Genomic DNA, 26519 nt, shown 5'->3' on the forward strand with positions numbered 1-26519 from the left:
ATGTTTACGTTTTACAAGGAGTACATCCGCTGAGTTTCAGAAGCAGGAGGAAGGTACTGGGGGAAGCAGAGTTGTAACAGCGGCTCGTGAGTTGAGCTTTAAGAACTCGGTAAGAGCAATGGTCGTGACAGACAAAGGATGCGGGTCGGAGTCCCAGTTCAGCACACAGTTTTAATCTGCCAGGTAACTGAACATCAGTGGCCACTCCACTGCAGAGAGAAACGTTCACAGGCGGCCGCTGTGGCCGAGCGGTTCTAGGCGCTTCAGTCAGGAACCGCGCTGCTGCTACGGTCGCAGGTTCGAATCCTGCCTCGGGCATGAATGTGTGTGATGTCCTTAAGTTAGTTAGGTTTAAATACACTACTGGCCATTAAAATTGCTACACAACGAAGATGACGTGCTACAGACGCGAAATTTAACCGACAAGAAGAAGATGCTGTGATATGCAAATGATTAGCTTTTCAGAGAATTCACACAAGGTTGGCGCCGGTGGCGACACCTACAACGCGCTGACATGAGGAAAGTTTCCAACCGACTTCTCATACACAAACAGCAGTTGACCGGCGTTGCCTGGTGAAACGTTGTTGTGATGCCTCGTGTAAGGAGGAGAAATGCGTACCACCACGTTTCCGACTTTGATAAAGGTCGGATTGTAGCCCATCGCGATTGCGGTTTATCGTATCGCGACATTGTTGCTCGCATTGAGCAGTCGAGATGACAGGCATCTTATCCGCATGGCTGTAACGGATAGTGCAGTCACGTCTCGAACCCTGAGTCAACAGATGGGGACGTTTGCAAGACAACAACCATATGCACGAACAGTTCACGACGTTTGCAGCAGCGTGGACTATCAGCTCGGAGGCCGTGGCTGCGGTTACCCTTGACGCTGCATCACAGACAGGAGCGCCTGCGATGGTGTACTCAACGACGAACCTGGGCCCACGAAAGGCAAAACGTCATTTTCTCGGATGAATCCTGGTTCTGTTTACAGCATCATGATGATCGCATCCGTGTTTGGCGACATAGCGGTGAACGCACATTGGAAGCGTGCATTCGGCATCGCCATACTGGCTTATCACCCGGTGTGACGGTATGGGGTGCCATTGGTTACACGTCTCGGTCACCTTTTGCTCGCATTGACGGCACTTTGGACAGTGGACGTTACATTTTAGATGTGTTACGACCCGTTGCTCTAGCCTTCATTCGATCCCTGCGAAACCCTACATTTCAGCAGGATAACGCACGACCGCATGTTGCAGGTCCAGTACGGGCCTTTCTGGTTACAGAAAATGAATGACTCCTGCCTTGGCCAGCACATTTTCCAGATCTCTCACCAACTGAAAACGTCTGGTCAATGGTGGCCTAGAAACTGGTCCGTCACAATACGCCAGTCACTACCCTTGATGAACTGTGGTATCATGCTGTAGCTGCATGGGCAGCTGTACATGTACACGCCGTCCAAGATCTGTTTGATGCCCAGGCGTATCAAGGCCGTTATCACGGCCAGAGGTGGTTGTTCTCGGTACTAATTTCTCACAATCTGTGCATCCAAATTGCGTGAAAATGAAGTCACATGCCAGTTCTAGTATAATATATTTGTCCAATGAATACCCGTTTATCATCTGCATTTCTTCTTGGTGTAGCAATTTTAATGGCGAGTAGTGTAGTTCTAAGTCTAGGGGACTGATGGCCTCAGATGTTAAGTCCCATAGTGCTTAGAGCCATTTGAACCATTTGAAGACACATTCATTCTGATGTGACACACGTTTACTTTACTAGAGAGTGAGTTGTGCACTTGCCATGGCGGCGCGCTGGTGCTTGGCGTAGGCGATGCCGCCGCGGCAGTCGCACTGCTCGGCGGATTTCTTGGAGAAGTCGCCGGGTGCGCGGACGGGTTTCGCAGCGTCGACCGGTTCCGCGCAGCGCAGGGCGCTCAGCAAGAGTGACAGCCGCTGGCGGAAGCCTTCGCCGAAGGCGTCCGGGTCCAGCACCAGGAAGCTCATGCCCAGACACGCGTGCTTTGGCGGGTCCTTGCAGTCTTTACCGCCGCTGCCGGGCACGGGGATGTTTGGGCCCGACTGCGCTCCTACCAGCACCACACGTCATCGTCACAACTACTTGCGACACGCTCACTTCTTACAAAATTGCATGTTGTACACAGGTCTTTTGATAAAATATCGATATATCGCTATTCTTTCCAAAAACATATCGATAAACACATGCAATAATATTTCCCAGTACAGGGTGTTACAAAAAGGTACGGCCAAACTTTCAGGAATCATTCCTCACACACAAATAAAGAAAAGATGTTATGTGGACATGTGTCCGGAAACGCTTAATTTCCATGTTAGAGCTCATTTTAGTTTCGTCAGTATGTGCTGTACTTCCTCGATACACCGCCAGTTGGCCCAATTGAAGGAAGGTAATGTTGACATCGGTGCTTGTGTTGACATGCGACTCATTGCTCTACAGTACTAGCATCAAGCACATCAGTACGTAGCATCACCAGGTTAGTGTTCATCACGAACGTGGTTTTGCACTCAGTGCAATGTTTACAGATGCGGAATTGGCAGATGCCCATTTGATGTATGGATTAGCACGGGGCAGTAGCCGTGGCGCGGTACGTTTGTATCGAGACAGATTTCCAGAACGAAGGTGTCCCGACAGGAAGACGTTCGAAGCAATTGACCGGCGTCTTATGGAGCACAGAACATTCCAGCCTATGACTCGCGACTGGGGAAGACCTAGAACGACGAGGACACCTGCAATGGACGAGGGAATTCTTCGTGCAGTTGACGATAACCCTAATGTCAGCGTCAGAGAAGTTGCTGCTGTACAAGGTAACGTTGACCACGTCACTGTATGGAGAGTGCTACGGGAGAACTAGTTGTTTCCGTACCATGTACAGCGTGTGCAGGCACTATCAGCAGCTGCACGGGTACACTTCTGCGGATGGTTAATCCAACAATGTGTCAATCCTCATTTCAGTGCAAATGTTCTCTTTACGGATGAGGCTTCATTCCAACGTGATCAAATTGTAAACTTTCACAATCAACATGTGTAGGATGACGAGAATCCGCACGCAATTGTGCAATCACGTCATCAACACAGATTTTGTGTGAACGTTTGGGCAGGCATTGTTGGTGATGTCTTTATTGGGCCCCATGTTCTTCCACCTACGCTCAATGGAACACGTTATCATGATTTCATACGGGATACTCTACTTGTGCTGCTAGAACATGTGCCTTTACAAGTACGACACAACATGTGGTTCATGCACGATGGAGCTCCTGCACATTTCAGTCGAAGTGTTCGTACGCTTCTCAACAACAGATTCGGTGACCGATGGATTGGCAGAGGCGGACCAATTCCATGGCATCCACGCTCTCCTGACCTCAACCCTCTTGACTTTCGTTTATGGGGGCATTTGAAATCTCTTGTCTACGCAACCCCGGTACCAAATGTAGAGACTCTTCGTGGTCGTATTGTGGACGGCTGTGATACAATACGCCATTCTCAAGGGCTGCATCAGCGCATCAGGGATTCCATGCGACGGAGGGTGGATGCATGTATCCTCGCTAACGGAGGACATTTTGAACATTTCCTGTAACAAAGTGTTTGAAGTCACGCTGATTCGTTCTGTTGCTGTGTGTTTCCAATCCATGATTAACGTGATTTGAAGAGAAGTAAGAAAATGAGATCTAACATGGAAAGTAAGCGTTTCCGGACACATGTCCACATAACATATTTTCTTTCTTTGTGTGTGTGGAATGTTTCCTGAAAGTTTGGCCGTACCTTTTTGTAACACCCTGTATATCGATACGACAATGGCAATATCGAGTGCCGAAATTTTTATTTTATACTATACTTTAATTTCGCTGTGTGAAGGAGTCTTTCTGCTTTTTGAGCTTTCAACATGTACAATCTTTGGCTCGTTTCACACTGGGACACTGGTGAAGGTCATCAACGACGGCCACCGACATTCGTTCGAACTGCAGCTTTCGCACCGGGACACTACACTGCCTCACCGAGACACTATGAGGCATCAGTGACTCACTCTCGCCACATGTGACGGACAAGATCACTGTGTTCATGGCAGTCACCGCCGGACATGCATTAGTTTGAATTTGAGTGTTTGCACTGGGACACAGATCACAGACCACCGCTGCAGATTTGCCAACAGACGGCTGTCATTTTTGAGACAGTGACACGAAACATTCATTCTACATTATACTGTGCACATTGTAGCCATGAGTTTACATTTGATTAACACAGAAGACTTTATAGGTGGAGTAGAGAATCATCCTGCTATACGAGGTGTGGCTAGAAAAAAACCGGACTAGAACTGGTGAAACAATAAAACGAAAGTAATAAGGCTGAAAGTCGCGTGGCCTGTCACGTGACTCTCGCTCCACCTACTGCTCGAGTTTCATCTGCCTCCTGCACTCAGTCTGCCCGTGGCGTCTGTTTTAAGTAGTTGACGTTTTGTCTGTGCGTCGGAAAATGTTGAGTGTACAGAAAGAACAGCGTGTTAACATTAAATTTTGTTTCAAACTAGGAAAATCTGCAAGTGAAACGTTTGTAATGTTACAAAAAGTGTACGGCGATGATTGTTTATCGCGAACACAAGTGTTTGAGTGGTTTAAACGATTTAAAGATGGCCACGAAGACACCAGTGATGACACTCGCACTGGCAGACCATTGTCAGCAAAAACTGATGCAAACATTGAAAAAATCGATAAACTTGTTCGACAAGATCGCCGTTTAACAATCAGAGCAGTGTCTGAGTTAACAGGAGTTAACAAGGAAAGTGTCGAACAAGTTTACCGATTTCTTCATGTTTGCATCAGTTTTTGATGACAGTGGTCTGCCAGTGCGAGTGTCATCACTGGTGTCTTCGCGGCCATCTTTAAATCGTTTAAACCACTCAAACACTTGTGTTCGCGATAAACAATCATCGCCGTACACTTGTTGTAACATTACAAACGTTGCACTTGCAGATTTTCCTAGTTTGAAACAAAATTTGATGTTAACACGCTGTCCTTTCTGTACACTCAACATTTTCCGACGCACAGACAAAACGTCAACTACTTAAAACAGACGCCACGGGCAGACTGAGTGCAGGAGGCAGATGAAACTCGAGCAGTAGGCGGAGCGAGAGTCACGTGACAGGCCACGCGACTTTCAGCCTTATTGCATTCGTTTTATTGTTTCACCAGTACTAGTCCGGTTTTTTTCTAGCCACACCTCATATGGGATGTCAAAAGCGATGACTGCCGCGCGGGATTTGTCGAGCAATCTTAGTCGCTGCAGTCATGGACTGTGCGGCTGATTCCGGCGGAGGTTCGAGTCCTCCCTCGGGCATGGGTGTGTGTGTTTGTCCTTACGCTAATTTAGGTTAAGTAGTGTGTAAGCTTAGCAGTGAAGTCCCATAAGATTGCAGACACATTTTAACAAAAGCGATGACTATAGCAACAAAGTGATGTAAACGATTGCTTGGCAAGAAATTAAACAAAGGTGGTGTCTGATTTCAATGATAAGAACATGGATGAAAAAACAAAATTACTAAGTTGTATGTTCTTTTTTCAAATTTAATTCCTTATTTTTCGGGCCATAAGAGAGTAGCGAAATTTAGTTGCTACGTCTGTAAAGGCTAGGAGGGTAATAACCTTCAAGCACATTTACAACCCTCACACCTATTCTTTTGCATTTACCAGTATTAAGTGTACCTTTACGCAGTATTAACGCGATAAGAAGGGACAAAATGGATGAGCGTGGAAACCATGAACTCACCCCTACGGGGCGAATGAAGAAATAAAAAAAATTCTTATATTTCAAAATTTTCATAACAAAATTAAGTGTGCGTCTTATCGTCGTCTTAAGGCGCTCCCCCTTATGGTGCGAAAAATACAATTAAAATATTATTGTCCATTCCTGTGAGTTCTTCTTTCACTCCTCTTAGCAGTTCATCAAATGAAGTTTTCGAAATTCGGAAATACTGAAAAAATTTCTTCTCATCTTGTCTCAGATAGACATAAAGAGTATAAAACGATATTGTCTCCAGCCGATCTCGTAGCAGTGGATGTGAGTGTAACGAACGTTTTGTCCTCATTCTCCCCCTCCTCCTCCTCTTTCTTAGAAGTACACTACTGGCTATTAAAATTGATACACCAAGAAGAAATGCAGATAATAAACGGGTATTCACTGGACAAGTATATTATACTAGAACTGACATGTGATTACATTTTTACGCAATTTGGGTGCATAGATCCCGAGAAATCAGTACCCAGAACAACAACCTCTGGCCGTAATAACGGCCTTGATACGCCTGGGCATCGAGTCAAACAGAGCTTGGATGGCGTGTACAGGTACATCTACCCATGCAGCTACAACAAGATACCACAGGTCATCAAGAGTAGTGGCTGGTGTATTGTGACGAGCCAGTTGCTCGGCCACCATCGACCAGACGTTTTCAGTTGGTGAGAGATCTGGAGAATATCCTGGCCAGGGCAGGAGCCGAACATTTTCTGTATCCAGAAAGGGCCGTACAGGACCTGCAACATGTGGTCGTGCATTATCCTGCTGAAACGTAGGGTTTCGCAGGGATCGAATGAAGGGTAGAGCCACGGGTCGTAACACATCTGAAATTTAACGTCCACTGTTCAAAGTGCCGTCAATGCGAACAAGAGGTGACCGAGACGTGTAACCAATGGCACCCCATACCATCACGCCGGGTGATACCCCAGTATGACGATGGCGAATACACGCTTCCAGTGTGCGTTTACCGCGATGTCTCCAAACACGGATGCGACTATCATGAGGCTGTAAACAGAACCTGGATTCATCCGAAAAAATGACGTTTTGCCTTTCGTGCACCCAGGTTCGTCGTTGAGTACACCATAGCAGGCGCTCCTGCCTGTGATGCAGCATCAAGGGTAAACACAGCCATGGTTTCCGAGCTGACAGTCCATGTTGCTGCAAACGTCGTCGAACTGTTCGTGTAGATGGTTGTTGTCTCGCAAACGTCCCCATCTGTTGACTAAGGGATCGAGACGTGACTGCACGATCCGTTACAGCCATGCGGATAAGATGCCTGTCATCTCGACTGCTAGTGATACGAGGCCGTTGGGATTCAGCACGGCGTTCGGTATTACCCTCTGAATCCACCGATTCCATATTCTGCTAACAGTCATTGGATCTCGACCAACGCGAGCAGCAATGTCGCGATACGATAAACCGCAATCGCGATGGGCTACAATCTGGCCTTTATCAAAGTCGGAAACGTGATGGTGCGCATTTCTCCTCCTCACACGGGGCATCACAACAACGTTTCACCGGCAACGCCGATCAAATGCTGTTTGTGTATAAGAAATCGATGGGAAACTTTACTCATGTCAGCACATTGTAGATGTCGCCACCGGCGCCAACCTTGTGTGAATGCTCTGAAAAGCTAATCATTTGCATATCGCAGCGTCTTTTTCCTGTCGGTTAAATTTCGCGTCTGTAGCACGTCATCTTCGTGGTGTAGCAATTTCAATGGCCAGTAGTGTACTAACAAAAGTTCTCTCTCGCTCGAGTCCATTTCACTAATCAGTTGACAATACCTGCGGTGTCGGACACCGATGATCACAATTACAGGTGACCGTCCCTGATTTTAATGCAACTAGTGTGCTATTCCTGCACATCAGTGTTCTTCGAAAACAGCTGCTGAAAATGATGAACAAAAATTTTAATGACAAGATTGGTCATTGCGGTCGACGGAGACGTGTGAGGGGAAATACTGACGTAATCGACGCTGGGCGTAACCAACAGAAACTGCAAAGTTTAACCTCCCCACTCAGTTTTGATGCTTCACCTGCTAGGACGCTGGCGTAGGCAGAAATGAAAAAAAGAGGAAAGTTTGACGTGAAGTGTTCTGGACAGACCCGATATGCGACGAAACCGAACGACGGACACCCTCCATTGTTCTGCTTACATGCAGTTACCATTGTTGGCAAAGTAGTTATCGCCAAGCGTGAACGCGCAGCGTTTCCCTTTCAATTCGTGCTCTATGGAGCTTGTTGATGTACTGAATATCTAATAATAAATCAGTACTTAAATACACATATCTAAAATCGGCAGTATATTTCTTGTTTTTTGTGTATATTAATGACCTGTTAGCTGTTACATTACCAGATGCCAAGTTTGTCTTATTTGCAGATGATAAAAACATCGCAATAAATAGTAAACCAAATATAAATTTAGAAAGGGCAGCTAATCAAATTTTTACTGACATTAATAAGTGGTTCATAGCCAATTCACTGTCATTAAACTTTGAAAAGACCCACTATATGTAGTTCAGAACTTCCAAGAGATTTCCTTCTGGTGTGTGTATAAAATATGATGACATGGAAATAGGAGAAGTTGAGAGTGTAAAATTCTTGGGATTACAACTTAATAATAAATTCAGTTGGGAGTAAAATACTAACGAGCTGCCAAATCGCCTAAACAAGTCTGTGTTTGCAATGCGAATGATTTCAGACATAGGAGATATAAATATAAAAAATTGGCATATTTTGCTTATTTTCACTCCATTATGTCATATGGTATCATATTTTGGGGTAACTCCACAAACAGAGAAAAAAATTTTAGAGTTCAGAAGCGTATAATAAGAGTAATGAGTAGTGTAAATCCAAGAACATCATGTCGAAACCTATTCAAAGAATTTGGCATATTAACCACTGCTTCTCAGTATATTTATTCCTTAATGAAGTTTGTTGTAAATAATACATTTTTTTTCCAACTAACTACTTAGGACACAGTATCAATACTAGGAATAAGAACAATATACTGGCAGAAGTGAAGCTGTGAGGACGGGGAGTGAGTCGTGCTTGGGTAGCTCAGTTGGTAGAACACTTGCCCGCGAAAGGCAAAGGTCCCGAGTTCGAGTCTCGGTCCGGCACACAGTTTTAATCTGCCAGGAAGTTTCAATATACATAAAGATTTAAAATCACTTACTCTTGCCCAGAAAGGAGTCCAGTATTCAGCAACGGATATTTTCCATAAGTTACCAGCAACCATTAAGAGTTTAGTTTGAGACAAGGCACATTTTAAACATAATTTAAAATAATTTTTGGTGGCCAACTCCTTCTATTCCGTCCATGAGTTTCTCAACAAGTGCAGTAGACCATTTTAATGAAAATTTATTATACTTTAATTTTTGACAAAACTTGGTTATAATAGCCAAGAAACTAGCAAATGTCTGAATGATGGATTTAATGAAAGCAGATGTAAGTATTAAACCTGTAAATATTAGAAGTTTATATTTAATACATGTACATAATTTTACTGTTTATTTACTGAGGATCATTAAAATTAATGAAACTCAAGTTTTTCAAATTACATTTTTGTAATGTGTTTATCTGACATGTTCTACACCAGGAGGATTCCCTCTTATTTGGGTGTATGGAATGAATAATTAATCTAACCTAACCTAATCTAATCAGTGTGCAGCCGATACTTCGATGACTTCGCCGCCGGTATATCGATATATCGATACTTCTTCATGTATCGATGGCATGTTATGAAATCCTGTAAATATCGACATAGCGGATTCCCGGTATTTTTTAAAATGTCAACAATCCTAGTTGTAAAGGGTTAAAGGTAACTTATCTGTGAACGCCTGGAAAATACTAACAATTTGCATAGAGATTGCATGCCTCTGACTAAAAACCGTGCACTCTCAGTAGAACGAAAATTGTAGGACAATAGAAGTGTTTCTTGCTGAACATCTTGATATAGTGCGTTGGTGCATAACTTCGTAGCGTTTTTCCTTAAGTTCGATAAACACAACACATAACAGAGACTTTAGTCGTCAATAATATATTCTCCTTTACTATTTACAACAATCTGCCAACGCTGTGATAACTTTTCGATTCCACGACTGTACAAATAAAGTGGTTTTCAGGCGAAGAAGTCGTTGAGCCATGTTCGAAGCGCATTTTTATCCGGAAAGGAAATTTCTTAAAGGCTGTTCGATAGAGAGCTGAAAAGGTGAAAATCCGAATGTGCCAGATCATGTGAATAAGGTTCAAATGGCTCTGAGCACTATGGGACTTAACATCTTAGGTCATCAGTCCCCTAGAACTTAGAACTACTTAAACCTAACTAACCTAAGGACATCACACACACCCATGCCCGAGGCAGGATTCGAACCTGCGACCGTAGCAGGCCCGCGGTTCCGGACTGCGTGCCTAGAACCGCAAGACCACCGCGGCCGGCTGTGAATAAGGTGTACTCGGAATGACTTCCCAACCAGACTCCTGCATAGTGTTGTTTGTCAGTCTAGCAGAATGTGGACGGCCGTTATCGCGGAGTAGCATAGCTTCACGCGGTCCTCCTGGTCGCTGTTCTTAGACTGTGTATCCAAGATGTCTCAGCCGTTCACAATAAATGTCAACAGTGGTGGTTATAACTCGAGGAAGCAATACATAGTACACCACGTCTTCACTGTTCGACCACATGCTTAACATTATCTTTTCTGATCTTTGTGCGAGGAGTTGCTCCGTTATTTGGACTCAACCATTCCTTTCTCATCCTTATGTTAACACAAAGTAACCATTCCCTGTCACCAGTAAAGATACAGGATGGGCGTGATCGGTGTTGTTCACGAGCTAATTGATAACAAGCAAGCAGAGATGGACATATGGTCAGCCTCTGATTTTTTTGATTTTGGCTTAGAGCTTGCGCTACCCGTACACCTGATTTTTGAACCTTCTTCACTGCGTGCAAATGTCGAACGATGGTGGAATGATCACTTTTCATTGCTTGCCAGTTTTCCAGTACACTGACGTGAATCATTGTGGATTAATGCGTTCAAATGATCTTCATCAAACTCCGAAGGTCTTCCTAAGAATGGCGAGTTACTAATGTCAGAACTACCCTCCTTAAAACGAGAAAACTATTTTGTTAGCGTGCTCTGTGCAATGGCATTATCCCCTTATGCAGTTCAAACGTTTCTGGCTGCCCCCACTGCTGTCACTATTCTACTGAACGTAGACAGAATATATTTGTGGTTATGTTACGCTTTCTCCACTTGGCTGTTCATTTTATAGCGTCCACAGCGCCAGTAACAATCTCCAAATGACAAAATAATAATATATAAACTCAAATACCAACAATGAACTACAATTAAAAAATGACGATCGATAAAGAAAGCCATAGAAAGAGGAATACCACCATGTAAAACAAAAACGCTACCATCTTTTGCACCAGCCTAACATAATTAATCATATTATTTCTCACGTTTTTTGTGAAAATCAGTAAACTGTATTCTTGTATGACGGTCCATGCTTTTTTAGAAATATTTATATCTGATAGTTGAAATTAACGTTACTATTTTGTAATTAATATGTATTTCCATTGCAGTTGATGGTACGTTAAGCCTAGTTTACAGACGACATTGGGTTGCACCACTCGTTGCGTGGAATGAGTTCGACGCAAGTGGTTTCATATACACTCCTGGAAATTGAAATAAGAACACCGTGAATTCATTGTCCCAGGAAGGGGAAACTTTATTGACACATTCCTGGGGTCAGATACATCACATGATCACACTGACAGAACCACAGGCACATAGACACAGGCAACAGAGCATGCACAATGTCGGCACTAGTACAGTGTATATCCACCTTTCGCAGCAATGCAGGCTGCTATTCTCCCATGGAGACGATCGTAGAGATGCTGGATGTAGTCCTGTGGAACGGCTTGCCATGCCATTTCCACCTGGCGCCTCAGTTGGACCAGCGTTCGTGCTGGACGTGCAGACCGCGTGAGACGACGCTTCATCCAGTCCCAAACATGCTCAATGGGGGACAGATCCGGAGATCTTGCTGGCCAGGGTAGTTGACTTACACCTTCTAGAGCACGTTGGGTGGCACGGGATACATGCGGACGTGCATTGTCCTGTTGGAACAGCAAGTTCCCTTGCCGGTCTAGGACTGGTAGAACGATGGGTTCGATGACGGTTTGGATGTACCGTGCACTATTCAGTGTCCTCTCGACGATCACCAGTGGTGTACGGCCAGTGTAGGAGATCGCTCCCCACACCATGATGCCGGGTATTGGCCCTGTGTGCCTCGGTGGTATGCAATCCTGATTGTGGCGCTCACCTGCACGGCGCCAAACACGCATACGACCATCATTGGCACCAAGGCAGAAGCGACTCTCATCGCTGAAGACGACACGTCTCCATTCGTCCCTCCATTCACGCCTGTCGCGACACCACTGGAGGCGGGCTGCACGATGTTGGGGCGTGAGCGGAAGACGGCCTAACGGTGTGCGGGACCGTAGCCCAGCTTCATGGAGACGGTTGCGAATGGTCCTCGCCGATACCCCAGGAGCAACAGTGTCCCTAATTTGCTGGGAAGTGGCGGTGCGGTCCCCTACGGCACTGCGTAGGATCCTACGGTCTTGGCGTGCATCCGTGCGTCGCTGCGGTCCGGTCCCAGGTCGACGGGCACGTGCACCTTCCGCCGACCACTGGCGACAACATCGATGTACTGTGGAGACCTCACGCCCCACGTGTTGAGCAATTCGGCGGTACGTCCACCCGGCCTCCCGCATGCCCACTATACGCCCTCGCTCAAAGTCCGTCAACTGCACATACGGTTCACGTCCACGCTGTCGCGGCATGCTACCAGTGTTAAAGACTGCGATGGAGCTCCGTATGCCACGGCAAACTGGCTGACACTGACGGCGGCGGTGCACAAATGCTGCGCAGCTAGCGCCATTCGACGGCCAACACCGCGGTTCCTGGTGTGTCCGCTGTGCCGTGCGTGTGATCATTGCTTGTACAGCCCTCTCGCAGTGTCCGGAGCAAGTATGGTGGGTCTGATACACCGGTGTCAATGTGTTCTTTTTTCCATTTCCAGGAGTGTAGATGAATATTGAATAAAGAATGCAGCTTCTTGAATTTGTATAGCCTTCCCTCCTGTCCACAATATTCCTTAACAATGAGTTGGCCAACTCGAACGATAGAATTTTAGTCTTGTAGACGAGAGCATTGCCACAGCTAGAATTACACTTGGTTGTATTTTTCTTAATTCAGTTGTATATGTGCTCCTAACTCAATAAATTTTGCCCTGCAGCTCAGATATTGTCAAACCATGTATGTTGTGATCGCACATGACGGTATCAGGTGCAGCAATATGTTGCTTATTTTTGTAATCAGCATCACTGAAATCCCACAAACACCTATGCAAAGCATAGACCTCCAAAAAGCGAACATTATTCTCCGTTCCCTACTTCATACTTCAGTTTGCCTACACTCTAAGAACACACATAACCTCAAAACTTATGCAACTAGTGTCGCCAAAGTTAGAACACGCAGAAAGTGTTTAATTTCACCAGAGTTACGCAAACGCGCGGCGCGCATGCGCAGTGGCCAGTAGCGCAGTTGCCTGCAACCTAGTGTCGTGGTGTAAACTAGGCTTTAGTGTCTGTAGTCTACCCTTCTCCAAATAGAAACCGGAGACATGTAAAAAAAAAGTCAGAGCTCTGTCTCAAATAGATTTTTTGGGTTACGCACCTCAATCGGTCAATACGGAACCCTTTTAGGATCACTTTGTTGTCCGTCTGTCTGCCCCACTGTTAAAAACCCTTTTTCTCATGAACGAGTAGACGTAACAAGTCGAAATTTACGTCGCAAACTAGGCTCTACGGTCCTTGGCAGTGTCAAAAATTTAAGCTTCTGAATCAATGCAGTCAAAAGATACGGCAATTTATGAGAAATACTTTGATACTCACAGACTCACTCGTTTAAATCTGTACTGTATTCCCCATTGGCCGAGGATCATGAAATCTGGCAAGGGGTAAGGTTTCATAGTACAAATAAAAGAAAAATTCGAAAACTGTAGTTATATAAATTTTTTTGTTCTACGATTTTCCGTCTGCTCATCCGTCTGTTAGGACCTTTTTTTTCTCAGTACCTGATAGAGGTATCAAGTAGAAATTTATTTCAAATGCTGAGGTTTATGATCCCTTGGTGGTGTAATAAATATAAGTTTGTAAATTTAAACAAAGGGCATTTATGTCACATATTTTGACACTCCGCAAACTAATTCATCAAAACCTGTGAAGTACTGCCCGTTGACCTATACTACTGGCCATTAAAATTGCTACACCACGAAGATGACGTGCTACAGACGCGAAATTTAACCGACAGGAAGAAGATGCTGTGATATGCAATTTATTAGCTTTTCAGATCATTCACACAAGGTTGGCGACGCTGGCGACACCTACAATGTGCTGACATGAACGTTTCCAACCGATTTCTCATACACAAACAGCAGTTGACCGGCGTTGCCTGGTGAAACGTTGTTGTGATGCCTCGTGTAAGGACGAGAAATGCGTACCATCACGTTTCCGACTTTGATAAAGGTCGGATTGTAGCCTATCGCGATTGCGGTTTATCGTATCGCGACGTTGCTGCTCACGTTGGTCGAGATCCAATTACTGTTAGCAGAATATGGAATCGGTGGGTTTAGGCGGGTAATACGGAACGCTGTGCTGGATCCCAACGGCCTCGTATCAGTAGCAGTCGAGATGACAGGCATCTTATCCGCATGGCTGTAACGGATCGTGCAGCCACGTCTTGATCCCTGCGTCAACAGATGGGGACGTTTGCAAGACAACAAACATCTGCACGAACAATTCGACGACGTTCGCAGCAGCATGGACTATCAGCTCGGAGACCATGGCTGCGTTTACCCTTGATGCTGCATCACAGACAGGAGCGCCTGCGATGGTGTACTCAACGACGAACCTGAGTGCACGAATAGCAAAACGTCATTTTTTCTGATGAATCCACGTTCTGTTTACAACATCATGATGGTCGCATCCGTGTTTGGCGACATCGTGGTGAACGCACATTGGAAGCGTGTATTTGTCATCGCCATATTGGCGTATCACCCGGCGTGATGGTATGGGGTGCCATTGGTTACACGTCTCGGTCACCTCTTGTTCGCATTGACGGCACTTTGAACAATCGACGTTACATTTCAGGTGTGTTACGACCCGTGGCTGTACCCTTCATTCGATCCCCGCGAAACCCTACATTTCAGCAGGTCCTCTACGGGCCTTTCTGGATACAGAAAATGTTCGACTGCTGCCCTGGCCAGCACATTCTCCAGATCTCTGACCAACTGAAAACGTCTGGTCAATGGTGGCCGAGCAACTGGCTCGTCACAATACGCCAGTCTCTAGCCATGATGAACTGTGGTATCGTGTTGAAGCTGCATGGGCAGCTGTACCTGTACACGTCATCCAAGCTCTGTTTCACTCAATGCCCAGGCGTATCAAGGCCGTTATTACGGCCAGAGGTGGTTGTTGTTGGTACTGATTTCTCAGGATCTATGCACCCAGATTGCGTGAAAATGTAATCACATGTCAGTTCTAGTATAATATATTTGTTCAATGACTACCCGTTGATCATCTGCATTTCTTCTTGGTGTAGCAATTTTAATGGCCAGTAGTGTAGAATCACGAAATTTGGAGGGAGCAGGGTTTCACAGTACAAGTAAAGGGAAAGAAATAGAAAAATTGTTAGTTTTTAATTATGTTACACTCAAAAATATTTCTTACGTCGTTTTTTATCTGGCTTTAGACTTAACATTAAAACATTCTTGACTGTCTTGAAATTACCAAGACCGATATCTTGTCAGTATCAGTGTCGTCAACAGGCAACAATCGTCGACTTCTCTATTTCCAGGATGGATGAACTGTTTATATATATAATTAAGTTGATACATAACTTCACAGATCGAGTTCTCCTTCTCACCAAATGCCGGTCGTTGTGGCCGAGCGGTTCTAGGCACTTCCGGTCGCAGGTTCGAACCCTGCCTCGGGCATGGATGTGTGTGATGTCCTTAGGTTAATTAGGTTTAAGTAGTTCTAAGTTCCAGGGGACTGATGACCACAGACGTTAAGTCCCATAGTGCTCAGAGCCATTTTTCTAGGCACGTCAGTCTGGAACCGCGCGAGCGCTGCAGTCGCAGTTTCGAATCTTGCCTGTCCTTAGGTTAGTTAGATTTAAGTAGTTATACGTTCTAGGGGACTGATGACCTCAGATGTTAAGTCCAATAGCGCTCAGAGCCATTTGAACCATGTTTTTTTGCTGACCAAATGTTGGTACATAAAATAAAAATGTCAGAAAATTTAACTTTCGGGAACTTCAATTCGAAGTTACATTCGATCTGTAACACATCTTTTTTGTTCCTAATACACTCCACCTGCATAATCTTCCTGTTTTACACGTTCCTCATCATCTCCCTTCCTTTTCTTTCTCCTTGTTATTCTGGCGTCTTTAGTTGCTTCAAGGAACCATTTTCCAGCTTCGCCAGATCTCATGGAATCAATTGTCAACAGTGAGTGTCACATATTAAACCCCAGAATATACTCTTAGCAACTCCACAACTTCATTTCTGCTAACCGCTCCACAGCAAAACAGATTACGTGCATACTACCTTTGGGTACAATAACCCTAGGTTCGGTGTGGGGCGGCGGTGATGTGGGTGGACAGCTGTGGCCTGTTGTGGGGTTGCGAACCACTGATTTAGCAGCAACTCAGTCTACAGAAAAGTTTTCTACATCTACATCTATAACTACATGGTTACTCTGCAAATCACATTTAAGTGCACACATTCACAATTCTCGATTATTCCAATCTCGTACAGCGCGCGGAAAGAATGAACACCCATATCTTTCCGTACGAGCTCTGATTTCCCTTATTTTATCGTGGTGATCGTTTCTTCCTATGTAGGTCGGTGCCAACAAAATATTTTCGCATTCTTAGGAGAAAGTTGGTGATTGGAATTTCGTGAGAAGATTCCGTCGCAACGAAAAACGCCTCTTTTTTTTAATGATTTCCACCCCAAACCATGTATCATTTCTGTGACACTCCCTCCCATATTTCACGATAATACACAACGTGATGCCTTTCTTTGAACTTTTTCGATGTACTCAATCAGTCCTATCCGCTAAGGATCCCACACCGCGCAACAGTATTCTAAAAGAAGACGGACAAGCGTAGTGTAGGCAGTCTCCTTAGTAGGCCTGTTACATTTTCTAAGTGTCCTGCCAATGAAACGCAGTCTTTGCTTAGCCTTCCCCACAACTTTTTCTATGTGTTCCTTCCAATTGAAGTTGTTCGTAATTGTAGTACCCAGATATTTAGTTGAATTTAAGGCTTTTAGATTAGACTGATTTATCGTGTAACCGAAGTTTAACGAGTTCCCTTTAGCACTCATGTGGTTGACTTCACACTTTTCGTTATTTAGGGTCAACTGCCACTTTTCGCACGATTCTGATATTTTTTCTAAATCGTTATGCCGTTTGTTTTGATCTTCTGGTGACTTTATTAGTCGATAAACGACAGCGTCATCTGCAAAAACCGAAGACGGCTGCTCAGATTGTCTCCCAAATCGTTTATATAGATAAGGAACAGCAAAAGGCCTATAACACTACCTTGCGGAACGCCTGAAATCACTTCTACTCGATGACTTTCCGTCAGTTACTACAAACTGTGGCTTCTCTGACAAGAAATCACAAATCCAGTCACATAACTGAGATGATTCCATAAGCACGCAATTTCACTACGAACCGCTTGTGTGGTACAGTGTCAAAAGCCGTCCGGAAATCCAGAAATACGGAATCGATCTGAAATCGCTTGTCAATAGCACTCAACAGTTCATGTGAATAAAGAGTTAGTTGTGTTTCACTGGAACGATGTTTTCTAAACCCACGTTGACTGTGTGTCAATAGACCGTTCATAATGTTCGAACACAATATATGTTCCAAAATCCTGCTGCATATCGACGTTAACGACATGGGCCTGTAATTTAGTGGATTAGTCCTATTTCCTTTCTCGAATATTGGTGTGACCTGTGGAAATTTCCAGTCTTTCTTTTTACGAAAAACAATGCTCGAAAACCAAAGGTATACGAATTAACGTAAGAGCATCGCAAAGCGTATCCTCTAAAAGGGCTGTCAACTTGATAATCTATTGTATAGTATGTGTTCCTCAAACAGAAGTCTAATGACAATACTGACATGTTAAAGCAGTGGTAACATGGGTGTCGACGCACACTGAAAGATGTTTAACTTGATTTTTAAACACCCTCCTGGTGTCCATTTCAGTTATTTTAACCACCATTTTGTTCAAAAAACTCTAAACATCGATTTAAGAAGAAAAACAAAAAAATCGATTTTTTGAAACGGATTCTCAAGCAAGTTACCTTACGGTTGTGCGGGGCCTGTAGAACATTCACTAGTACGAGGGAGACATTGAAAATTTTTAGAATGCATGGTTCAAAAAACAAATACAATTTATTTATATTTGACAGCAGCTTTCTAATAATGTTTTGCGACTTGACTGCTGCGTAGTTTGTTCAATTTGCTCTAATACTTCGTCAATTATCATTATGAGTGCACCGAAAAATTAACTTCTTTAGAGGACGTTTCTGAGCGATCACTAAACCCCCAGTTATTTAAAGAATCGAACTCTCATGTCTGAGAGAACTTCAGTCGTCTGAGTAATTTACAAGTGGGTTACTGTGCTAAATATTTAACGTGAAGTATGCAAGAGAGAAAAAGTTTAAAAAATAGTTTGAAATTATGCTTAAATTTTTTTGGAAGTCGCTAAGTGCTCATATTATGAAACACAGGATCGTTGGTTGGTTGGTTCATTGTATGGAGGGGACCAAACAGCGCCGGCCGTTGTAACCGAGCGGTTCTAGGCTCTTCAGTCCAGAACCGCGCTGCTGCTACGGTCGCAGGTTCGAATCCTGCCTCGGGCATGGCTGTGTGTGACGTCCTTAGGTTAGTTAGGTTTAAGTAGTTCTGAGTCTAGGGGACTGATGACCCCAGATGTTAAGTCCCATAGTGCTTAGAGCCATTTTTGAACCAAACATAGCGTTCTCGCTTCCCACGCCCGGGTTTCCGGGTTCGATTCCCGGCGGGGTCAGGGATTTTCTCTGCCTCGTGATGGTTGGGTGTTGTGTGCTGTCCTTAGGTTAGTTAGGTTTAAGTAGTTCTAAGTTCTAGGGGACTTATGACCACAGCAGTTGAGTCCCATAGTGCTCAGAGCCATTTGAACCATTTTGAACCAAACAGCGACGTCATCGGTCCCATCGGATTGGGGAAGGATGGGGAAGGAAGTCGGCCGTGCTCTTTCACTGGAACCATCTCGGCATTTACCTGAAGCGATTTAGGGAAATCACGGAAAATTAAATCAGGATAGCCGAGCGCGGATTTGAACCGTCGTCCTCCCGTGTGATAACCACTGCGCCACCTCGCTAGGTAACACAGGATGAATGTAGTCTGAGTAATTCGCGCTCCATTTTAAGCAAAAGCTAGATTTCACCGCACCTCGAAGTTTATGACTCCATATTTTCTGAAGTGTGTTATACAGCAATACACTGTTCGAAACAATTATGTAAGCACGTATATTAACGTCCGGTTTGTTAAACCTATTTTGATACAAGCGGTATCTACGGCCTCATTGCATGGCCTGCGATCTTCGCTTTCAGTGTAGGCAAGAATTAAAATCATTCCCATCTGTTGGCTATCTTGGGCATTACACTGGCAGATGTAGAGATGGGCAAACTCGTTCATCCTTGAGAACTAGTTCACTGGTGATCGCTATTGTTTGGGAACCATTCATTTTTACTCGTTCACCGTTCACTTGTGCTTGGTATATGGTTCTTATGAAAAATTGAAAATTCGTAGCATAGGTTCCTGAAGATGGAAGGCGCCAAGAGGGGGCACTTGCCTCCCCCCTGGAGTACAGAGTTTTTATTCATACCAGAATTCTCACACACTTGTAATTTTCGTGATTCTGCAAAACCTCTCGTTTAGCCAACTGTAGCGTTATGTAGCTGATCGCAGTGAAATAAGGCGGCGCACGAAAAACCGGCCCCGAGGACAGACTGCTCGACAATTACGCAGAATTTGTTGACCGCTACGAGCAGAATAGATAAACATGTAACAAATAAGCTAATGCAAACAACAACTTCGAAACAGTAGATGACGATTAGTAGGCGACAATGAGCAGTCTAGTTCTCGGGGCCGATTTTTCGTGCGCCACCCTGTACGCCGGCCAGACAGAATGCGGCCTGGCCGTCCGGCCTGTGGCCTTGAACCGCAGCCGGCAGGCCGCACTGTTGAATCGCTCGTTACTGTGTGGCGGCGGTCACACAGAGTGCGGTTCTGACGCACCGGCAGCCGGCCTGCCGCAGCGGCCGCCGCCGGGTTGTCACAGATTACAGATTCGCCGCAAGCCGGAGCGGCTGCCTGCCTCTGTTGGCGCATTCAACTGCTCTGCTGTCACACTAGAAACAGTGGCGTGAGGCGGTTTTTGTCTTGCAGCTCGTAGTGCATGCACACAGAAAGACTTATAGAGGAGGTGAGAGAATACAACTTTTTGTATGATACACGCGATCCTGATTTGGAGGTAGAATACTTTTGTCCTCGATATACTCTTGATAGAAAGCTGAATAGTGTTGTCACTGTGACGTCCATAACTTCCAATATCAACTACTGTAAACTCGGTAGTGTGGATCAACGATCGCCAGGAGAACTAGCGAAAAGAACTGTTTGTAACAGAAGAACTGGGATCTACTATCCTTCGGGCATTTTAACCTGATAGCCTTTCCGTCTATGCTTCCACGGCAGTTCGGAAACCCCCCGTTCTATAAATCCTTCTTCAGATTTCTTCCACATCTCTGTTGTAGGAGTAGGTAAATACTTGGGCTGTAGAACAGTCCATATTGCTTGGCACACTTGTTTCACAATTTCCGAGACTGTTGAACGTCCTAACCGAAAAGAAAAAGCTATGCTCTGGTGACTGTCGCCTGTAGTCAAGTATCTGGAAAAGATTAAAATCAATTATGCCGATAGAACGAATAGATAAGTTAACGACCAAATGTATGTTTGTTTAAATTCAATGACAATGTTATGAATACAATGAAACAAAATAATCTAGAAGTAGAAAGTTCTCTCTAGCGGGACATACGGAACTAGATGTTACTATCGTTAGCTATATTTGTAAACACTGCAGATAAATTTATCACTCCACTAGTAAATACGTTGTGGGATAGCACTTTCTTCCGTCGAATCTTTCATATGATACAGCAAAACTGAAATGGAATAATTTATATGACTTCTAATTCAAGCGCAAAGAGGCCACAAACGGTAAAATTTACCTCAAACAAACGGCTTGTCTGTGCCTTGTATAAATTGATTTTCTCCAGTTCGTTGTGCACTTCTCGGTGCTACCTTTTTATCAGGCGATGCATTTCCTCGAAACATTCTCGCGACATACGAAAATATTTGAAGAACCTATCTTCGTCCGACTCTAGATCAATACACAGACGATGGTATTCTCCTAAGCTTTCTCTCTTGCTATCAATGTCGTGCACCCAACATCTCCTCTTCTTGGTGCCATTACGTATCTCTAGTGCAAGCTACTCATTTCTGCAATTAAAAAAAAAAAATGAACTCGCACAAAGATAACGTGTCCCGCGTGAAGATTCCAAATCGTCTAACGCAAGACAATCGCACTACGCATGCAAGCTTAATAATGGGGTTCGGCCCCTTCCACAGTGTAACAGCTGACGCATGAAGAGTCGCTGCGGCCGGCCGGCCGGTCGTTGCCTGTGTGGCGTCCCTGGCCGCTGACATGTCCGGCCAACCGCTGCGCCGTCCGTCGCAGCGGCAGGCCGGATTCTGTCTGGCCAGGCCTTTAAGGCATAATTGATTTTAATCTTTTCCAGATACTTGACTACAGGCGACAGTCACCAGACCATAGCTTTTTCTTTTCGGTTAGGACGTTCGACAGTCTCGGAAATTGTGAAACAAGTGTGCCAAGCAATATGGACTGTTCTACAGCCCAAGTATTTACCTACTCCTACAACAGAGATGTGGAAGAAATCTGAAGAAGGATTTATAGAACGGGGGGTTTCCGAACTGCCGTGGAAGCATAGATGGAAAGGCTATCAGGTTAAAATGCCCGAAGGATAGTAGATCCCAGTTCTTCTGTTACAAACAGTTCTTTTCACTAGTTCTCCTGGCGATCGTTGATCCATACTACAGAGTTTACAGTAGTTGATATTGGAAGTTATGGACGTCACAGTGACAACACTATTCAGCTTTCTATCAAGAGTATATCGAGGACAAAAGTATTCTACCTCCAAATCAGGATCGCGTGTATCATACAAAAAGTTGTATTCTCTCACCTCCTCTATAAGTCTTTCTGTGTGCATGCACTACGAGCTGCAAGACAAAAACCGCCTCACGCCACTGTTTCTAGTGTGACAGCAGAGCAGTTGAATGCGCCAACAGAGGCAGGCAGCCGCTCCGGCTTGCGGCGAATCTGTAATCTGTGACAACCCGGCGGCGGCCGCTGCGGCAGGCCGGCTGCCGGTGCGTCAGAGCCGCACTCTGTGTGACGGCCGCCACACAGTAACGAGCGATTCAACAGTGCGGCCTGCCGGCTGCGGTTCAAGGCCACAGGCCGGACGGCCAGGCCGCATTCTGTCTGGCCAGGCCTTAAAGGCGCTGCAGTCTGGAACCGCAAGACCGCTACGGTCGCAGGTTCGAATCCTGCCTCGGGCATGGATGTTTGTGATGTCTTTAGGTTAGTTAGGTTTAGCTAGTTCTAAGTTCTAGGGGACTAATGACCTCAGCAGTTGAGTCCCATAGTGCTCAGAGCCATTTGAACCATTTTTGAGCCACCCTGTACCACTGAAAAAATATCGTAGAAGTTATCATATTTTCTTCACAAAATGTGACTCCAGACACTTGATTATGGAGCGCGGGCTTCATTCGGTTGTAAGTCGGTCTGCCTTCCATAACAATGAACATGTTCTTTTACCTTGGATCAAAAAAAGACGGAAAATAGCCACTCGTGTTTGCCGTGCCGACTTCCTTTACATGTGTAATAAAAAAAATCTTACCTTTTTACAAGCATTTCTTCTGCTGTTTATCGAAATAGTGAAGTAAGCTGATATGCCGTTTTGTTTCCTGAAAAGATGTATGTATTACATATCACTTAATTTTATGTAATTGTTGCGTAATTATAAAAAACCTTTTAGTTATCGGTAATGGACGCTGAATTGAATACGAAAAGAACCAGAAGTTCAGAGTTCGAAAAAGGTACGAAACAGATCTATAATGGGCGTGCGCAGCGAACGAAACGACCAACTCTATACTGAACTATGAGCAGTCGGCAGTGGAACTGCGACGAGTGGCCACGCGAAGAAGGACGAGTCCGGCCGAGCGAGACCGAGACAGGCGGGAACTGGACCGAGGCTGGAACGAGACCGGCCGACGTGCCGTTGCGGGAACGAGACCGACCGTTTCCCGTTCCCGGGAACTATAAGTAGAAAGCCGCGTCCGAAGTGAACTGTGAACGACCGTTCCTTAGAATTCGTTTATCGCTCGTTCCGTTCATTTTGATGAACCGTTCCTTCGGACCCGTTAGTTCGCGAACGACCCATCTCTAGTCAGGTGACCCCTCAGAAGGAAGTGAGCACCGGTGTCGCAGTGTTTTCCAGTGGGGTCCACAGATGGCAGTTGTCATTTGTGGACTTTGTATTCAACAAAGCACATGCAATGCGACATTTTAATGCAGTACAAGTTGCAAGAGCGGTCTGTTTGATCCACAAAGAATGGACTTCCGGTCGTGTTGCTGCAGATACCAATACCTCTTCACGTTTTGTCCATGCGCTGTGGACACGGTACATGGAGACAGGTCAGTACACATGGCGAGTTGGGCAAGGTCACCGACGTATTACAACCCCACGTGAAGATCGATATCAGGTCATCTCCGCATTGCAGAGTCGTACTAATACCGCCAGAGCACTGCAAGTCGATCTCAGACGGGCCACTGGAACCGCCATGTCTGATCAGACTGTAAAGAACGGGTTACGAAAGAGGATCTTACGACCCAGGCTTTCTGTCTGGGTACCCCGCTTAGCACAACAACACCTTATAGCTCGCCTCAGTTCTAACGTTCCCTCGCCAACTGGAAACTTCGTCTCTGGCGAAACATGTTAGTCACAGACGAGGACCCTCGAGGCAGGGTGATGGTTATATTTGTTTGCGGAGATCCGTGGTGAGCGGTACCTGCCAAAATCGACAGATTTCCAAGGTTTTGTGGTGTCGTCGGGAGGCACCAGTGTTGACAGCCATACGGATCTTATCGTTGTCCATAGTCGCCATACCGCCAGGCACTACATCGAACGGATCCTGTTGGACCATGTTGTGACTACTGCATGCGGTGGTGGTCCAGAATGCCATCTAGTGCCAGGGCCAATGTGACGGGCGTCAGCATGGATGTTTTGGCAAAGCGTGGAAATTGAAGGAACGGATTGGCCTGCGAATAGTCCCGAACTAAGCCACATCGCGCGTATGTGGCACACGGTTGACAGACATGTTCGTGGTCGTCCTATTTCACCACAGACTCTCCAGTAACTCTCATGGGCTCTCACTGAAGAATGAGAACGGATGCTACAGGGTGACCTCCATAGGCTCAAATTGTTCAAAATGGCTCTGAGTACTATGGGACTTAACTTCTAAGGTCATCAGTCCCCTAGAACTTAGAACTACTTAAACCTAACTAAGCTAAGGACATCAGACACATCCATGCCCGAGGCAGGATTCGAACCTACGACCATAGCGGTCGCGCGGTTCCAGACTGAAGCGCCTAGAACCGCTCGGCCAGTCTGGCCGGCCCATACGCTCATACGGAGCATGTCACGTAGATGTGAGGCAGCGATAAACGCTCGCAGAAGGCGTGCACGTTAATGAATCTCTCAAATTCCAGTGAAATGCACTCAAGATGACGGGACGAATGATTGTTTCCACTTTGTTTGTAACACATGTCGGACATTTCAGTTTTTTTTTTTTTTTTACGTAAACGATAGAGATTCAAATGGCTATAAGCACTATGGGACTTAACATCTGAGGTCATCAGTCCCCTAGACTTAGAACTACTTAAACCTAAATAACCTAAGGACATCACACACATCCATGCCCGAGGCAGGATTCGAACCTGCGACCATAGCAGCAGCGCGGTTCCGGACTGAAGCGCCTAGAACCGCTCGGTCACAGCGGCCGGCAAACGATAGAGGATGAAATTTTTTTTTTTTTTTTAGCAATGTACTATGCACTGGTTACTGGATGCTGTTAGGTTGGCAACCTGAAGTCGATCCAGGATTTCGGGTTCCGCGATAGTCGCTTAGTTAGTTAGATGGTTGGTTAGTTTCGTGTTTCATGGTTCATTTGTACGGTAAATCGTAACGATATGGAACGAGATATTCTACAGTCACATCGCAAATTAGATTGTAAAGATCGCTACATGCTGAATATTTATATTTTTTGAAATGTATAGCTGTGAGTTAGTAAATCATACGCACCACCTTTCACACATTGGAATAATAGAAATTGTTCTATGGAGAAGTTGTCAAGGAGAGGCATTTTCAATATGTCTTCAAATTTTACCTTGCTGTCTGTCAGACATTTTATGTCACTGGGTAAGTTATCAAAAAACTTACGTGCAGCATTGTGCATCCCTTTTTGTGCTAAATACAAACTTTATGTACAGCAATACATGACATTTTTCCTTCTATAGTATAATTACAAATATCATTATTCCGTTTGAAATGGTTCAAATGGCTCTGAGCACTATGGGACTCAACTGCTGAGGTCATTAGTCCCCTAGAACTTAGAACTAGTTAAACCTAACTAACCTAAGGACATCACAAACATCCATGCCCGAGGCAGGATTCGAACCTGCGACCGTAGCGGTCTTGCGGTTCCAGACTGCAGCGCCTTTAACCGCACGGCCACTTCGGCCGGCATTCCGTTTGAACTGCAATTGGTTATTTACAACAAACTTCATGAGATAAATGTTCGGTGAAGCGATTGACAGAATGCCCAGCTCCTTAAACTGACGTCTACAAGAAGACTGTGGGTCAGCACCATATACACTGTATTCAAATACAGAGAGATGTTAACAGGCAGAATACGGCGCTGTGGTAGGCAACGCCTGTGGGTAAGACAAGTGTCTGGCTCAGTTGTTACATCGGTTACTGCTGCTATAATGGTAGGTTATCAAGATTTAAGTGAGTTTGAACGTGGTGTTATAGTCGGCGCACGAGCGATGGGACACAGCATCTCCGAGGTAGAAATGACGTGGGGATTTTCCCGTACGACCATTTCACGAATGTACCGTGAATATCAGGAATCCGGTAAAACATCAAATCTCCCACTTCGCCGCGGCCGGAAAAAGGTACTGCAAGAACGGGATCAACGACGACTGAAGAGAACGTGACAGAAGTGCAATCCTTCCGCAAATTGCTTCAGATTTCAATGCTGGGCCATCAACAAGTTTCAGCGTGCGAACCATTCAACGAAACATCATCGATATGAGCTTTCGGAGCCGAAGATCCACTCGTGCACCCTTGATGACTGTACGACAC

The 26519-nt window shown here is 45.1% G+C and overlaps 1 protein-coding gene across 1 annotated transcript in view; it reads right to left on the minus strand.

Annotated features, from left to right (window-relative positions):
- Positions 1 to 1775: 1775 nt before the first annotated feature.
- Positions 1776 to 26519, minus strand: part of LOC126263397 (uncharacterized oxidoreductase YjmC-like) — a 118655-nt gene continuing 93911 nt past the window's right edge. Inside the window, exon 7 of the mRNA XM_049960492.1 lies at positions 1776 to 2086. Within this exon, the coding sequence (XP_049816449.1) occupies positions 1776 to 2086 (311 nt within the window). The remainder of the gene's footprint in view (positions 2087 to 26519) is intronic.

This window comes from Schistocerca nitens, chromosome 6, assembly GCF_023898315.1.
Source record: "Schistocerca nitens isolate TAMUIC-IGC-003100 chromosome 6, iqSchNite1.1, whole genome shotgun sequence".
In the NCBI taxonomy this organism is placed as follows: domain Eukaryota; kingdom Metazoa; phylum Arthropoda; class Insecta; order Orthoptera; family Acrididae; genus Schistocerca; species Schistocerca nitens.